The sequence below is a fragment of the Accipiter gentilis genome, chromosome 19 (assembly GCF_929443795.1).
Source record: "Accipiter gentilis chromosome 19, bAccGen1.1, whole genome shotgun sequence".
NCBI classification, from domain to species: domain Eukaryota; kingdom Metazoa; phylum Chordata; class Aves; order Accipitriformes; family Accipitridae; genus Astur; species Astur gentilis.
The window spans coordinates 6,724,734-6,743,258 of NC_064898.1; the positions used below are offsets into that span (position 1 = coordinate 6,724,734).

Here is an 18,525-nt window from a genome sequence, read left to right on the forward strand (position 1 = left end):
CACATAAATGGATAGTCTAAAATGAATGAGTGACTTGACTAAGCTCACACAATGAAGACATCATTATTAAAAGCCTCGATAATTTGGCATCTTTATTTGTTAAGAACCTGACCTAACACAAATTGTATCTCAGGTCCAGGAAAACTAGGGTGCAGTTGCTGGAAGTTCAAGTGTGTAGCATTTGTCTAATCCATGATCAAAATGTCAGAAACTGATCTCACCAATACGCTTTTACCCATTATGTGTTGACTTCAGCATTCCAATATTGGGCCTATTTAGGCATTGATGTTTACATATCGTATTTCATTGATTTTTCAAGCCTCCTAGTCTTCAGCAAAATGTTCTTAAAATATGAAATAATATTCCTGGATAAGTAATAAATAATCTGATTCCTTGGGTCTTCTAAAGCAAACCTTGACAAAGAGAAAAATCACTCACTGGCAGCAGATGAGACTGTATGCCTAATATATCTCTGCTTTCTCTTTTTTTCTGTGATTAAGTTGTATGTAGACATCTTGAATATACAGTTTTCCATATAAAAAGCTGCTATTAAGGCCATGAAGAGATTTTCAGGGATTAGCAAGTACTGTCTGGGACTTTCTGCATTACTTAATACACTGTCTCCCTATTTCAGTGCATTGACTACTTTCTTTTGTCTCTTTCCAGAGTTTCTCCATGAAAGCTCTCAGTGCTCCTGACTTGGTAAGAACAGTCAATTTTTTCCCATGTGATACTTACCCTATTGATTTTAACAGAAACACACTTTCACTGCACTTGCAGATATGCAGAATGTGTCTCAAGAGCAGTGAATTTGCTCAGTCTTGGCATCTTCATTCTTAAGAGCCTTTTCAAAATGTAAATTAGAGACCAAGCCTACAGAATCAGAAATTTTAGAGCACATGCTAATGGCAGAAATCTGAGATGGTTGCTGTGAATGGTAGGTTGTCAGTCAGGCTTGCATTAATGTGAGCTCTGAAGATTTGTATCCCTAGCTTAGAGTAGCTCAAGAGGAAACACGAATCTTTTCTCTCACAGGGACAGCAGAACTAACTCCCAACTCTATCCTCTTGCCCCTGAAGGTCTTTTAATTATTGTGATCTTGTTAGCATAATTCAACAACTTTAAAAATTAATTCAATGCAGATCAACTAGTCAGGAAGTGAAATGGTGTTTCTTACACTGCAAAATTACAATATTACACAGTTATCTAAATTACCAGGAGGCTGTGGGGCAATCCATGTGTTTTTAGGCTTTTTAAGATTGCAGTATTTCTGAATCAATAAATTCCCATAAAATCAGATCAACAAACCAAACCAAGAACACCTCAGAATCCTGTAGTAAGTGTTTGCTTTTTAAGCTCTAGAGTTATAAATAAATATATTTATATGGAGGTGGGGGTGTTTACTGAGCAAGTAATAACTCTTCAGTTAAACAAAGTTCTTTTAGGTAGATTAAGTATGTTCAGAGGGTCACATTTGAAAAAGTAATTTTTAGAGTTCACTAGAAATGAGAACATCATCAGACAGAAGAGCAAATGAGTTGACAGACGTGGTGCTCTAGTCAATGCTTGCAACAGGCACAGAAGTGGCTGGGCAGAGTTCATTGCTACCATTGTATTCCTGTCCTGCAACATGGTTAAAGAAACCCAGGCTGTCATGTCTTTGAAGTGACAGGGCTTTCTGAAGGGTTGTTTGTCCATCCTGCAGGTGGAAGCCGAAGGAGCTGTGATGCTCCAGGGCTGGCTCTTGCTGAGGCAGTTCTGCATTCCCACAGGCAGCTTTCACAAGACAAGCTCGCAGCCTCGCTTACAAGTTTTCAAGGCTGACTTGTGGTCTCAGCTATATTGCTTTGTTATCATGACAATATGTTTTCAGGAACTGTCTATTGACATAAAGACAAACAGGCTATTCTTACCAGCTGATGGCAGAGTGGGAAGTTGAAGTGCAGCTGGTTTGGCTTTGCAAAGAAATGGAGGTGTGAAAATTTCTGAGAAAATTACAATAGCGGGCAACAGCAGGGGAAATTCGAGTCCTGATTCAGACCAGACCACAGACTGCCAAAATGCTCTCAGCATCCTTGCCCCGGTCTTTTAGGAATTACATAACTAGGAATAAGATACATCAGTCTGATTTAAATCATGCAGGGAAGGGCTCAAACTGAGAAGCAGGTTTGGGGGTTCTGTTCTCTGGCTCTGTTGGATTATAATAAACATTTCTACTAAATTTCATTCTTAAGTCTGCCTCTTGTAAAGAAGACAGAGACCACAGTGGTTGGTAGCACAACAGACATCATGTGTTTGGAATGATGACATAAGCAAGCTCTGGGAAACAACAGTATAAAACATCTACTGATGGAGGGAAGAAGGGGATGTCTCTCACATTCTGCAGATGTACAAAATAGTTTCACTGTTTTGTGCCAGAAGCAAATGTACCAGGAATGTCTTCACGGAGTTGGGTCCTGCAACAGGAATTCTTTCCTTCACCAGCTCAGTGTAAGAGGGCAGAGTAAGGTCCTCCAAAACTAATTTGGCTAAACAGTAAGCCATATGAGTTGTGTCTGTGTTGTGCCTAGCCCTGCCTGAGACCTCTGAGTACCAGCATGTGATTTTCCTTCACCATAGCAGTGGTACATGTGAGATTATGTGCCCTGGCATGGGAGCTGGGGAAGCTACTAACATGTGTGGAATTATGCAATACAGGAGAGAGGGGTCTAGAGGAGACATCTGTCATGCAGAGTAAGTGAGAGCAAGTGTAAACAGCAGCAGAGAGTACCAGAAAAATGTTGTGAGTGTATCTATGTTTCTGCCTTGTGAGACTGTCACTGCCAGCTGAGCTGCACAGTGGGGATGAAAATAGCCCGTGTATGTATGTATGGTGCAGCTGTATTTGGGACATCATCTTTAAATCAAACTGTCATCTTAGATCTGGAGAGAGTAGTTATGCAACCACTGCAGAGGTGGCAAGAGGCACAAGACAGTAAGTGCCTTCTGAAGAGGATAAAAGGTGAATTGATCTGGCAGACAGGAGCTCTTTGGGCTCGTAAGAACAGTGGAAGAGGAGATCTTTTCAGCATCAGCATGAAAAATGTGTGCAGGAAAGGGAAACGAGAAGTTGGAAGAAACAGACAGCAGGACAGGGAGAAGGATGAGACCCAAGGCAAATTAGCTGGGGGTATAAATTAAGCCTGGAGAGATGGCCCAGTTTACAGTAGCAAAAAAATAGCACAGGAAAGGTGAAGCAGGGTGGAAAAAATCTGGTTTGGACTGGGCTGAGAAATGAGTAGGAAATTAGAAATAAGATTTAACATGGCTTGCATGTTGCTCTGTTTATGTGAGTATCTGGGCAGTGAACTCTTCCACAATAGCCAGGATGTTATACACAGCAATAAATGCTATCACACCTACAGGTTGCTAATACAGAGGACATTGTGTGCTTTGACAAAAAGTATCAACAGCTCTCGCAGGTAATTACCACGATTCTCCATTTCCAGGCATTGGTTATCTGGTGAGCGTGGTAAAGGTGAAACTATAATGATTGAGCTTTTCATTCCCAGTTTTTGTAGTTTTGGGGGGTATGTTATCATGGAGCCTTTTCTGTGTAATGTGCATTGTTGTATCTTCTGAACTCCTTGCATTAGTATCGGGTTAGGCAATAGGACTAGCAGTTATAGCGTGCCTCACAGAATCCTCTCTCCAGGGAGAGAACTGTGGCAGTGGAAGGGTTATTCTAGATTTTTGTAACAAGACATTACTGGTTTGTGTAGAAAAGAGCAAGGCTAAAGAAATTCATTGTCTTTTGGGGGTTTGTGATGCTCTGAATTTCCTGTGGAAGTTTATCCTTCCATTCTTGGACCAAGACCTGAGAGTTGTGTTTGCTACAAGAATCTCTTTTTGTATAAAATTCCTTTGTGTTAGAGGACTAAACACCTTGCTTGTTCCTTCTGATCACAGTCACATTCTCGGTACTCCAGGGATTACTGGTGCTTCAATATTTTGAGCAAACTGGTGCCACTCTGGGGATGGGCAATAACCTACTACCAGATTCATCTACTCTTGCATCCCTGTCTGGAAATCTGTAGTAATTCAGGGACTGGTGCAACCACTCAGGTTCTTTTATTCAACCTGTAACAAACACAGTTCTCTTTTGCTGATGAAATTGCTCCCAGGGATGTCTGGACAACCATGAGACAGTTTTCTTCCCTGTGTGTGGAGTTATTGCCTGTGTAAATATTTAAGCAGATCTTCATTTACCTGATCACATGTGTTTGTTGTACATTTTGAGCTGGCATTTTAATTTATCCATGTGCAAACCATGCACCCAAACTCTAATCACTGTCAGCACCATGAGTTCACATTCAGATGTTTTCTAGTCTGTTACCCTTATCGTACCTACACTTTAATGGATAAGATAAGCCACACTAAAGGTATCTTGTGTAAACTTCTGATAGTTCTTTGATGGTCTACAGGCATCTTGATCATTAGTCCATTACCTATCTGCTTATCAGTTAACAATCTCAAGCCATTCAGTTGCACAGCTTTGATAATTCTAAATACAAGCTTCCTGTGCTTTGGATTTACTTCGCATTACTGTAACAAGCAGTTTTAAACCCCAGACTTCATCCTTGAGCTGGGACCAAGCCACAGAATCCTAAAGGGGAGGACAGACATCTAATCAGTGCTTGGAAAGTGGGACAGTGAGAGTGGAGGACAGATTCTGTCTGTTCACATCAGAAACTTGGTCAGGGAGATAAACTGAATGTACCAACTGGATTTCCAAAATGGATGCGTGCATTAATTCTGTAATCTAGATGAGCTCTGATGAAGGCATGAGCTACAGAGGCAGTTTCATCCCTTGTTGGGCTGGAAGAGAATTTTATAGCTGACCGGGACAGTAGCAAGTGTAATCTGTGGTGCTGTTGTGTGAAAACCTGCATTAGCTCTGATGAGCTGTGGATGCAAGGAGTGCTCTGAGATGACACACTGAAATGGCCAGTTGTGGATGCAAGTGTGAATTGCAGCCAAAGAAACTTAAACTGTTTTGTACATTTTTAAAAAATACTTTTCTCTGCCCGCATCACCCACACCCTTCCTCAGTTTCAGCGTCAATATGAAGATCTTGCTGTTTGTGATCTAAACCAGGCAGTGGGTCATGTGAAAGGTGGGGGTATAGTCATATACCAGGGACATATACCAACTGAAGAGGTAGTGTGCTGGACTGTTTTTCTTTTTCAGTTTAGAGGCTAAGAAGTGGTATATTTGGAGTGGCTTACTTCAGCTTATTTTGTGCATGCAGGAGGAAGACAAAATTTTCTTTTCGAACAAGGCATTGACTCTTTGAATCATAAAGAACCCCTTTTGCTTAAATCTCTCTTCTACAAGCCAGGGAAAGCACAGATCACAAACCTAAGTCTAGTAGAAAATAAGTCCTTCAAGTTATTTAGAACTTGTTGATGCATGATTTCTGGAAATGTAGATTGTTGATTATCCAACAGTCCAGGTTGTTTTGGAGGTTTGTTTGTTGGTTTTCTTTCCACATACAGATTTTTTTCAATAAAGTTTAACAAATCTTTTTCTGATGCCTTATTTTGCTATAGGCTTTGGATACTTATGACAGATTTTAAGCACTCTGTAGAGTTTCTTAGCATATAATTCATCAGCTGTAGTAAACTTCAGAAACAGGTATTTGTCATGTACTTACACCTACTTGATAGCCTGTCAAGTAGCCCTGTCTCAATCACAAAAAAAAATCAGCCCTTATAATACATTTTAAATGTTATCAGGTTTCAACAAACTGTATAAAAAGAATTGGTTTTATTTCTTTATTAAAGGAATCTAGAACACTTAATGGGTTTTGGCTGAAAAATATGTTCCCAGAGACCCTTTTCTACCAGTGACAGTGGAAAAGGGGATGTTAGAGTAAGCAGGATAAAAGTCTTTTCAAAGAAGTAGTAGAAATTATTTACTCAAATAAGAGTTAAAATTTCTGGTGATTATAGTTCAGCTGATATGAAATAGATGTGCTTTGACATACTAATTCTCCATAGGGTCACAGTCATCTTTGTAACACATACATTGTCATTTACTTAAACTCAGTTCAGCTGCTAGTGGCATTACTAACCTTCTAACAACATTATGCCAGATGTCTGGTTTCAGAATAGAGATGTTTTGACACACAGGTTCCCTCTTACACATCCTGTGGATGGAAGGAATAAAGCCTTGCAGGCAAGAAACTGAGCTGAGCTGTGAAAAGGTGTCTGGATTCACCTCCTGTAGCTGCTACAGGCTTCCTCTATAGCCACAAGCAAGTTGTTCTGTCAAAACCCACAAGTCTACACCTCACAATCCCTTTTTCCCCAGGGAGTCTTGCTGCCTTCAGTGACATGATGGCATAGCGCATAGATCTTCTTTTGGATGTGCACAAAGAGGAGACTTTCTGCTCAGTCTGTTGAAACTCACAGCCTTGGGTTAATCCTCATAGCACCTCAGCAGTAAAACATTGTATAAGAAACAATCCTGACCTTTAAAGAGGTTTCAGAAAGGAGTGGGAGGGAAGCACAGAGTTACAAAGAAGTGGCTTATTTTAGCTCATCTACCGGGTCAGCAACAGGGAGAGGAACAAAACTCTAGTCTGTAATGCCTGCTGTTACCGATCTCACTTCATTAGGGTTCCAGTTAATGCATGCTTTTTGTTCCCTCCCGTTTGAATTGTCTTATACACATTTGGTTTTTATCTAGATGACTGCTTTTATAAATTGTCCTTAAACAGAATTTTACTTTTTGCAGCTGCTCACTGGTGTATCATTGATAGACAGACAAATAATTACAGTATAGGAGAAAAGACCTGCGGTGGCTTTATAGTGGGAAATCAAACCTCACAAATATGGCAGGGTACTGGAGTCAATGAGTGTATGAAAAAGAATTATTTGGTTAGTTCAGCATACTTGATTTCCAAAAGCCCTTAGATATGTTCCTGCCTTAGCAGAGGCTCTTTAAGGAGCAAAACAGTTAAATGACTGATTAAAAGGTACGAATCAAAAAGTTACAAAGAAATGGCTGATTTTCATGATGGAGCAGTAACTATAGCCTGTTTTTATTACCTGCGGGCTCAGGCAATGATTATGTCAGTCACACCAATTACAAGTGTCTCAAAGACAAACCAAAAGGAGTAGGACATCCCACTGGGCACAATGAACCCATTGATCTCGGGCTTAGTCACTGCTCTTTTGGGATAGTTTTGGGATAGTTAGGAGAGAGCAAATGCTCTCTCGCCTTACCAAAGGAATGGCCTACTGAATGGCACTTTAGAGATGGACCTCTGGGTCATTAGATGTGTAGTGGGCTAGAGAAACATCTCTATGAGGAAAATTAGTTCAACTCATTTTTCTCTTCAGGCTGGAAACAAAAAACCAGAGTGAGGGTGTAACAGAAATCTATGGAGTTATGAATGTCATGTGGAGGTGGAATAGACAACCATGATTTAGTGTCCAGTGAAATTACCAGGTATCAAGACAGGAAAACAAGCAAGACTGAGTACTTTATTATACATTCTTATAATTCAATTATAGAACTAGTCATCAGACAGACACTGTAGCAGCCACAAATGTAAAGGGCTTTAGGGAGTAAGTGGACAAAGTCAGAGAAGAAGGTTCATCAAGTATTACTAAGTACAAGGACACTTAAATAAATTTGGCTTTGGAAGTCCCTAAGCAAAGATTGCTGAAAGCTGGAGTGATCAATGAAAAAACTGTGGTAAACTTGCCCTGATCTTTACTTTTTCCTAAGTCCCCAGCAGTGGCTACTCTAGGAGTCTAGAGGCTGGCTAGGCAGACCTTCGGTTTGAACCTGTGTGTCTGTTTCTGCACTCTTATGGTGACTGTTGACTCAGGCCATTGGTCTTCTGGTTGGTTTTGGGTTTATGTGTGTATTCATTAAAGACTGCTGGAGACAGAGATTTCTCTTGCTCTGTGGATGTACCGTCTCTAATGGAAAGGGACGGGCCCCTGATTGCTCCCCAGGGCTTCATATGCTACTTTCATACACATTGTAATTAATAGTTACGTAAAAGCCAATTTACAACGTGCACAGTAAACACAGAATCTAGTTTAACATCCTCATCCCACAGCTAGATACCTGCTGTTACTTCCATGGGAACCTGCCATGTTTTTTTCTTTCTCTAACTTTTCCACCTTCAAGGCTCTCGCCTTAGAATCACACAGGTCTTCGTTGCCCACAAAAGTAAGTACTGACTAGCACAAGGCACCCTGACTGCAAGTTTTTTTCCTTCAAAACCTCTCTCGGAGCATGTTTCTTTCAGCATCCTGGAGATACAAGCCTCATACATGCCATCCAGGAAAAGAGAAGATTCTTCCCAGCACAGAACCATTCCCTGGCTCTCCCAGGGGTGCATTCCCTATTCATTTCTTGCTAGCTCCCTCAATTCAGGAACATCCTTGCTGCTTTCCTGTATAATGTGGAGCACCCTTTGTAGCGAATAAGAGCTAAAGCTGAACTCACATCCAGAAAGAGTTTGAATCACTTGGTAGCAGAGCATCAGCACTCAACCCCAAACTGATTTTTTTCCCCATATTCTGAGTAGGCTCCAGACCAAATATTAGCATAAATTTAAAAAATAATCACTTTTTAATGTGTAAGATTAGGTTTCTTTTGGTACCTCAGTGATGGTCCCAGCCAGGCCATATTCTAAAATTCACGATGGCATCAATGAGGGCTGTTGACTGGAAAGATATGTAGATTAGAAAAATGGAACTATTTTTTAGATTCTGATTTTGTTTTTTTTGCCCTTAGTACTGTTTTTTTTAAGTATACATTTTTGGGCAAAATTAGATTAATTTCACTTTAGTTTATACTGTATTGGCTTTCAACAAAATCCGGGTTACAAATATTTGAAATGAAGTTGTATTTAGAAAGGTATGTGTTGTGGCTTTTAAAGTTCATTTGAACAACTGTCTTATTAATTACTTTTGTAAAATTTTGGGTTTTGCCGAGTATAAAGTTTGGTGAATGGATGGGTAGACTGTGACTCAGTTGTATTTTTAAATAATGTTTCTCTTGTTGATTTAACTTGAAGCTCTGTTTGGTGCTTCACTTAAGCAGAATCTAAGGCAACAGGGGTCCAGCTGAGTGGAGTTGTCACGCCTGCCCTGCTGGAAGTGGGATGTGAAAGATCTCTGGAGACCTCTGACAGCAACCATGAATGTCTCACCTGATAATTCTTAAAAGGACCACCAGATAGGAAATACACTCATAGAGCCCTGACAGTGAATTTTGTTAGTTAAAAACAATGCATCATTTAGAAGCAAGGCTAGGGACTGCTGCTTATAACTCCCAAGGCAATGTTTTGTTTGGGTAGCTGGGGAGTGATGTAATGTTGCTGAGATTGGCTAGAATAGAATGCATTCCTTGTAAAGGCTGTGTGGTTGTTACTCTTTAAGAGGTGAGTCTACAAGAGGATAGTATCTGTCTTAACACTGGACAATCTGAGGATAAAAAGAAAAACCAGAACCTCTTCAGCATCTCAGGGTCTGTCGATCAGAGATTTTGTAATGTGTTCTTCTCCTTGAAGGTGGTGTCCCTGAGCCTGACCAAAAGCACATTCCTATTGCCAGAGGATGTCCCTCTGTCTTCAGCAAGGTTTGGATCAAATCCCTCACATATAAGTTGATCATTCCTTCAAAATCAGAACCACTGGCTCTGAGAAGTGCCTTGCCAAATACTTCATTAAGGACTTCTCTTAAATTTGCTGGGCCAGTAGCCCAGAATTTGTGACTTCTGCCACTTTTCATTCCATCACCTTTCTTCATGTCTCCTTAGTTACTATATTGAAGAAAATTCACAGCAATATTGTGGTGGAATGGGAGGAAAGGAGGATTTCCTAGAAACCTTGTCTTCTTTATGACAGTAATGTAGAATATAGTTGGCATGGCATATTTCCCGAATCATAACTTTAATGTTTGTTTTACTCACGGCATAACTTCCAGCTGTTGCTGATACATATGATTACTGAATGAATTGTGCATTAATCCTGCATTACTCTGAACCAACTGTAACCAAGCATTTTCTGTCAGACCACCAGAAGGAGCTATTGAATTCAAAAAGCCTTTCCTTCAAAGCAGGAATTCCTGGTACAGCCGGGCAAGCAGCAGGATAATGGAGCAGGCACACTGTCTTCCTTGCAAAGTCCAGCTCTGAGCTGCAGAGCAAATTCTCATTTAGAGTCTGCATCTTTTTCTGATCCACTGTATTGAGGTAATCAAAACTGACTTTACAGGGTTTAAGATGCTTCAGGAAGAGATTTCAGGCATCATTCCTTAAACATATACTAACAAATACTAACCAAATCCGAAGAGATGGGGAATTCATTGAGGCAAGTTTAACAATATATTTTCAAAGTACAGGGAACGTGGAAGCTGCCATTAGGTCAGCTGGGAGATGTTAGGCTAACAGACCTGCAAAACACTTGAGACAGGTAATGGCAATGTCCATAAGGATAAATGAAACCTGAAATTCCACTTACCCAAGCTGACTGGCAATCAAAATGCACCGGTCACCTGTTATGTGTTTCTGAGGTGATATGAAGATATGCAATTATTTGTTGTCAGCCCAATACAGGTATCTCATGATCAGATTCATAAAATGAGGTATTAGGATTTATAAACAGGCTTCCCTCTATGAGCTTTGTCCTTTATATTTGACAAAAAAAACCCTCACACCAACAGAAAGCAGATTATGTTGCTTCTGCCTGTTTTCTGTTTACACCTTCTTTCATCTGACAGCAGCCTGAAAATTTGTGATGGTGGTTTGTGGGTGGTGCATTCTGTGAGAGTGTGTGTGGCTTTGAATCAGTGTTTGGGACAAGACCTTAATTAAGTCTGCCCACTGCTATTCACAGCTTGCTTTGCTATAGTAATATTGACTTTGGAGGAGAGTCACACTGCTTGTCTGTAAGACACTATCAAGATGCAATCCTACATATATTTCACAGAATAAACCCCACATCTATCTAGGGGAGGAGCAGGTATTAGCACAAAACATCAGTGTCTCAGTGAGTTAACCTTTGATGTATGTTGACAGGAACTCTGGCTCTCTGGATGGATCTCAAAAACCATGCCTACAGTTATTGCTGTGTTGGGATTTTCTTCTGGATCTGCTCATTTCTTTGGGAAGGAAGAAAAGTGTGGGGTGTCATGGATGAACGGGATGTATGCTGACACATACCAGTTGTAGGCAAAGGAGAGGGAAGTAATGATCAATAGTGGTTGTTTCTGAGTATGTCATACAACAGCATTTGTCTCTAAGATCCCAGTTGTGATGTCCTATACAATTTGCTAAGTCGGTGTATTCAGCATATTAGCAGAATGTTTGTTTTAAGCATATGTATTATGCATCCCTTTGGATTAACAGGAGGAGAAAAGCTGTCTGAAGATAACTTTTTGGAATACTTTTAGGTAATAGTTCAGGCTGACTGATCTCAGCACTGGCTTTTCCTAATGTTGAGTTTCTTAATTTATAATGCATTTGTACTCAAGAGACTCTGCTAGTACTCGGGCATAAGTTTAGGGCTGTAGGTAGAATAAATCAAATATTGCCCTGAGGAGCTTACAGTGCAAATGGTAACAAGACATGAAAAGTAGGTATAAATCATAAAGCAGGAGGAGCGAAAGGAGGAGGGAGAAGCTGAAGGAGCATGGAGAGGAGGAAAAGGTATATAGCATTGGCTGGACATCTAGTTTGGAGATTTGATATGTTGGGCTCTTTCTTTATTTTTCTTACCATGATAAAGTCTAGTATCCCTTTTCAGAGGAGATGATCTTGTGCTAGATACTTTGCTGTGCAAAGATGGAAATTGAAGGTGGTCCCTGTCTCAGATTTAATCTGTATGATTGAGATCCAGGATAAGACAGTTGGAAAATTATTACAAAGAACAGGTACTATAGGCAATGAGTTACCTGTCAAAGACACTTTCTAAATTTAGCAGTTCCAGAATAAAATACATTTGTCATTTTATTACGACCCAAATCCTATTTATTTATGCAGTGAGACTACTCCCAGAAGTAATTTGTGGATAATATTATATAAATGTAAGTACTTCTTATTTGTAGCAGTATCTCACAGAGATTTCCTCTTCCAAAAAAGGTTTAACATGCCCTGTGCTCTTTTTCTTGGGAAGTAGGAATTAGTTACAACAAGCTATGCATCTGTAATGACCTTGAAACCTGATTATTGTCATTTTTTGGACTTATGAGACTGTTGCTTTGATTAAAAATAGAAACAGCCACCAATCTCTGTGCTCAGCAGCACAGTGGGCACTAAGACCGTATCAGCCTAAAACTCACTTGTCTTCATGCTATGGATTTTCATCCCCAGAGCACTCTGTCAGTGTGGCACAAACTACTGGAGGACCTGTCTCAACTTGAGCCTGACTTTCTGTGACAACTACATCTCAGAGGAATGGCAGCATTGTTGGCACCTGGAAGACAGTTTACAGGGAAACTGTCTTGGAAATATATCTTTTCTCACAAAGGAAACTTTCTACTTCAGATTCTCAGTAAACCTGCACTTTAAAGAAAAGCAAAAATGTAACCTTTGTAAAACTAAAGCAAGAAGATACTTCATATTATTTTGCCTTCACTTCACTGACTGGTACTTGAATAGTCCTAAAACAATCTAAAAAGACAAATAAATGAAAGCAGACTGTAGGAAGTCAGTTGTGTACAGGAAAGAAACACCTTTCACTGTGCATGAGTCTCTTCAGAAATACACAAATAAGTTACTATCAATGCATTATTTACAGGGAGCTGAGTGTTATTTTCTCTGTATGAAAATAACAAAACCCCCTTATGACTTTATCCCAGCAAACAAATTATTTCTGTCTGTCCAGTCAGTCCTGGCTTAAGTGACAGGACATATCATTCTGCCCTTTAAAGGTGTGCGTCAGATCTGTATGCCTGTGTTCAGAGTGGGCTTCCTACAAAATTCTCCTTTTTCATCTTATTCAGGTTGAAGGTAATTGGACACCGGCTGGTTCTTTCGTTGACCTTCTTGGGAGGGATCCTGATACTGGGAGTTGAGCTATGGGGTTGCTTTTGTAGGATTTTGAATAATGGGTTTGTGATGTGGCTTTTGTGCCCTTTAAACACCTTGGGCTTCAGTTCTGCCAGTGCAGACACTAATGTACAGGAATCCAGCCATATGCTGTCATCAAAAGGTTTGGGGCAATCCTTAGCTTTTGCATGGTGCATGGCTTCTTCTGGGCCACAAGAATTAGATTATTAGAATAAATGAATTCTTACAGAGTCATATTGTCAATATACTACTCCCCTTGGTGAGTTGTTGCACATCTAATCTGTGAAATGTCAGTACAACTTTTGTATGAGTAGGTATCCATTGGCAAGAATAAAGGGTTTTCAGTCTGGCCTCTTCCCAACATTGCAAATGTGTTACTCATGGTACAGTTACTAACTAGTAGAATGAAAGATACTCAGGACATTTTGATGGCCTTCTCATTAGGTAGCAAACATCTGTCTAGAGTCACAGACTAGACCCACAGAGCAAGTAGGAGAAAGTCAATGCATGTCTGAACTCCATTTTAACACTCAAGAGTAAGTTTTCAAGGGCGGTATTAATCTCAAGTCACATCAGCTTTCCGAAATGTTCATACATATGCACAGTCCATGCATCCAGCCAACTACTGTTAATGGTGGCTGTTATACTACTTGATTTCCCTTTTTTCTTTATTCTTCTGAAATTTCCTTCCCATGAAGGTAGATCTGCCTCAGTCAGTAACAGAGTTGGAAAAAGTACTCTGAAGCGGACTGAGGATCATGAAGTGGTACCTTTCCTGTCTTGTCCTGTCCTGTCGCTCTGACCCTTTTGCCCTCGTCTCCACATTAGGCCATCTGTGAATCTTGTTATCTAGTACTGTGCAGAGCAGATCGTGTGACTGATCTCTTGGCACAGCCAGTGTGTTGCCTTGGCGGGTAGCGTGGGATGAAAAAGCACAATACGTGCCTTTTCTGTCTGAGACTTGTTTATCTGCACAACATCCAGGCCACTGTGGGAGAGCTCTCCTCTTGGTGATCACTGGCAACCAAAACCGAATCAAATCAAGGCAAAGTTAGAGAGATTGTCCTATACAAAGAGCTGCTCTAAAACAAAGCTGCGTTTTTGTGGTGCATTGTTCTGGCTCTGTGTGAGTCCTGTAAAGAGACAAAGGCGAGCAGGAAGGAAATCTCAGCTGCTTAGTAAATGCCCTAATTTGATTTATTTACTGCTCCCTTCCCCCACCCAAACTGTTCTGCTAACCTGTTAGTCCCAACTCAGACAAGTAAAACCAGCTAATCTGATTAGTTCTGACACACAGGAGCAAGGCTGCTGGGAAAAGCTGGACCCTTACAGCTGTTTCAGGCTTCAGCTTCGATCATAACGTTATGGGTTTACCGAATGTATAGTGCAGTGTGACAGGAGCCCGGCAGCATGTACGCAAGTGAGCAGTGTGACCGTCACTGAAGATTCCTACCCTGGGTCTGAGGCCACTGGAATACAAACCATGTTTCGTGTCACCTTCAATGTAGTGACAGAGAAAGTTACCTTCACCTTGGCAGCCTGCCCCTCCGTCACATGGAAGGTAAGCTCAGATATGCATCATATAAAAAGGTTGATGGCACAGGAAAATGAGTATCTAAACTCTTTTCCCAACCGTAGGCCTTGTTTACAAAATTTTAAGGGGAGTAATAACGTTTAAGGGAACTGGACTGCAAAGTGGCATATGCACGACTGGTTGGAGTTAGACTAAATGGATCTGGTTCTAGAGAACAGCTTATTCTTTTGCTTTTAAAGGTTTTCTCATTTGACTTCTAAAATAGGCAAATTCATACTCTCTTTCCTCATTCTGGTCTGGAAATGCCACTGTATTTATATTAACAGCAAATCCAGAGAGGTATATAAACACAAGCTACTCATTTCTGTAAGGAAGGGACACTGTTTGGGGAAAGCTTTCAAGCTTCCTAGATAATTTAGGGATTGCAAGGATTTGTGAACTGTACCAAGGTATGATAAATTAGGAATATTTGCATCCTGATGGTAAGGGACTTGAAGCGAAATAGCCCTCGATGCCTAATTTACCTGGCATGGGTTTGTGATAAAATTTGGCAGAAGCCAGAGATGCTTTGCACATCAGCTCCTTCTCCCATTCAGTGATTCAGTTCAGATCTTCATTTCCTTGAGACAAATGTTCTCATCTCATCTTGAAGAGCACTGTCAGGATGAGACGGGACCAGGTGCATTGCCTTTCCTTTCTCTTCTAGTGAGTGTGTGCCTCACTATAGTGCCGTTTGAGAAGACAGACACTATCTTCTGAAGCGTTGCTTTAAAACCTTCATTTTAGAGTCTGTTACTTAGAGAGCAGTTACTGTAGGAACCTGACCTCTGTCTGTTATTATGCCTTTCAGATGTGAGACAATTATGAATAACGAGATACAGTGGTAGAGCAGGGTAATTTCTCTTGCTTTAGCTGTTCATGATTCATTATGCTGCATAAGTAGTTGTCACATATCTTTGCTGTATCATTTTCTCAGTCTTGGACCTGTCTTTTCTCTTGATTTGTGAGGTAGACACTGCCCAGAAGCTGTTATTAGAAGGTCTTTAAAGGGCCTGCTACAGTGTGGCCCCAGCCCAGGTCTGTGCTATTTGTAGCATCATACGCTAAATTAAAAAACATCTACAGGAACAAAGTGTGTTTGGAGTAGAATTACAGTGGACACCCTCCCTCTGTGGTAGAGTCTATGGTAATATTGCTTCAGTTTCCCTATTTATTAGGAAAACTTATCTTCCCAAACATGTGTATTCACTAAATGGTAGTAAAAGATCATTTCAACACAACAGAAAATGGCCTTACCTATGCTTGCTAATGGTGTGTTGAAGATTTTTCTGCCTTCATATCAAGAGTTGTAAGGACTTACAAATCTCTGCCTTTAGGCTGCAAGGCACTTAGAAGAGGGAATTGAAATGGAAAAGGATAGAATCTTACCACACTGCAGTGTTCCTACCTGACCCTGGCTCATGAGCTCTTGGTACAGCAAACATGGATGCAAATATAACCCAGCTGCATTTCAGTGCTCATTTATTACATTGCTGAGGGCTGTTAGACATAAGTGCATTGTAGTAAATCCCTCTGGAACAAACTGGCAAGTACTGAAAAGTGCATCCAGGCACACTTTTCCAGTTGTCTAGCTCTTTCGTTATTTGCATAATTTAAATTATTTGATATGTGCAATATGCAAACATGAGCAAATGCTTAAAAGTAAAAGCTAAAAGAAACCATGGTACAGTAGAACTTCCTGAAATGTAGTACATTGATTGATTAACTAAGTAAAAAATATGTGAGAAAGTGGGCACAATTATATGGAAAAGCAAGATGGGATGCCAAGCCAGCAGAAGAGATGGATCTGCAGTAGAGCTTGCATAAGTAATGCTAAGTTAATTTAAGGAAAGCTTCGTGGAGGGAGGCAATATTTTTATTGACCAACACTTAGAGTTGGAAAAATCCAACAAGGCTGCAGGCACACAAGCCTTCCATTATGACAGTAGGAGGCTAATGAAAGATATGTTTTCCCTACAACCTTACCTTGCTTACGTCCTTATATCAGCCAGAACAGCACTGCTACTGCAAGTTAATTTAAATTCCTTGCAGCTGAAAGAGGTCACATCACTGCTGGAGGAGGGAGGACAGAGACATCTATTTTCAGACTGCTAAGTCTTTTTCTTTCAGGAGTAAGTGGCTCAGCCTGCAGGTAGCGCTGAGATTTTCTGCTTTTCCATTTTCCACACACCACAGCAGGACCAGCACGGGGTGGTGGGGCCGGGAGGATGTGGCAGCTCTGTGGCACACGTCTTGCGTCCAGGAGGAATGGTGCAAGTTCTGTCCTGAATTGTTATCTTTCTGCCCTTTACTATGCAGTTTTCATTTCTGTTAGAAATCAATTTCTCTTTAGAAGTATTGGTGAAAAATATTCTGGCCAAAGCCCACTCTAATTATATGTAAAATACTCATTCACATGACATTTCAGTGGAAGAAAGACAGGACTCCTGCTCCAGACATTTCACAATCTGTAGGGCATAACCCCGTTGCTTTTGTCAAAACATTGTTTGGTAAAAACGAGTTTAATTAGAAGTGGGGGAGGGTATGGACACAGGACAACTAGAGGGAAGTGACAGCTGGAAAGACTGTTGACAAATGCGAAGGGCTCAGAGTTGAACATGCCTTTTCACATAGGTACCAATGCTTGAAAACCAAAGCAAGAGCCATCTTTATTATCAATCATAAGCATCCTTATTATAGAGCCTGGAGAAGGGGACTGATCTGCTCTTTCTCACCTCTCTCTGTGAGTCTGCCTCCGCTCATTTCCCTGCTCCTTAGAGAACAGGCTGACGGTACTTCTCGATCTGTTGACAGGCATGGAGCTGGTTGGCAGAGCAGAGGGCTGAGTACTCCGCGATATGTGTGGGTTACTGCGGCCGGTATCAGCTTGGCCAGAGTCCCTCTTCAAAGGCCTTTTCAGGGTTCACTCATGGGAATTACTGTTGCATTTTCAATCAGTTGCTGCTAACATTCGGGGAGTCTCATATTGTGCCTTTCTGTGTCCTCTACCTGGCTTTAAGAACAGATAACAAGATCATGCAGCTGTTGATATACCAACAACCTCCTGCCACTCATTTCCTAACCTGTGAATAGATGACATGCTGCTTAGACGAATGCAATTCAAATTCACAGGGTACAAGCAGATTTAGTTACAGAATGTACCCACTTGTTGAGGATTAGCTACACTTGAATCCTATTGATTTTCTCTTACCGTTGGTGGTTTGGTTTCATTGAATCCTGTCTGAACTGTATGGGGGGAAGCAGCAAAATCTGCTGGTTTGTGGCTTTCTATTCAAGGCCCGGAAATTCACTTGATGGGGATCAACCTAACTCGGGGTTTTCTTGCCAATTGATGCTGCGCTTTATCTCCCTGACATGGATAGATAAATGAGCTGGGGGTGCCTTGCAGGCAGTTGGAGCCCAACCCAAACGCGTTGTTGCCAACTTTCGAAAGCTGCACAATGGCTCTCTCCCTGGCAGTTACAGCCGTTGGGGCAGGGGCCTGTCATCTGAAAGGCTGTTAAGAAATAATGATGTAAACTCCTCCCTAAGGATGTGAGAACAATGTTCGAATCGTATGAAGGGAGCAATATCTGTGATAAGGAAACCAGAAAAATCGGGAGCTTAGTGTTTGCTTTCTTTCTGCACCAGTTGAATACAGTGCTTTTGCTTGTGAAGGGCCAGTGGGGAGGCAGGATGGGAGGCGTGGGAAGTGGGCGGCAGCACACAGCTTTTTTGGCTCAGAATACCCTTCCCTGCTGCTGTTTAAGAAACCTTGCTTAGACTTACATAGAGCTACAGTCGTCTGCCCAGTTCAGCAAGAGTTATGTGCAGATTAGTGAATGGTTTGTTACTACTTTGTTGTGGTGGTG

At 41.0% G+C, this 18,525-nt stretch overlaps 1 protein-coding gene across 3 annotated transcripts in view; it reads left to right on the forward strand.

The window, feature by feature from the left end:
• SPATA13 (spermatogenesis associated 13) overlaps positions 1–18,525 on the forward strand; it is a 225,915-nt gene that overhangs the window by 50,155 nt on the left and 157,235 nt on the right. For 2 of the 3 annotated variants that reach the window (XM_049823005.1, XM_049823009.1), the window contains exon 1: positions 14,430–14,641. The exons of the other annotated variant lie outside the window; for it this stretch is intronic. In XM_049823005.1, coding sequence (XP_049678962.1) covers positions 14,564–14,641 — 78 coding nt within the window. In that variant the 5' untranslated portion in view covers positions 14,430–14,563. Of the gene's footprint in view, positions 1–14,429; positions 14,642–18,525 lie in introns of those variants that run through there. 3 annotated transcript variants of the gene reach the window in all.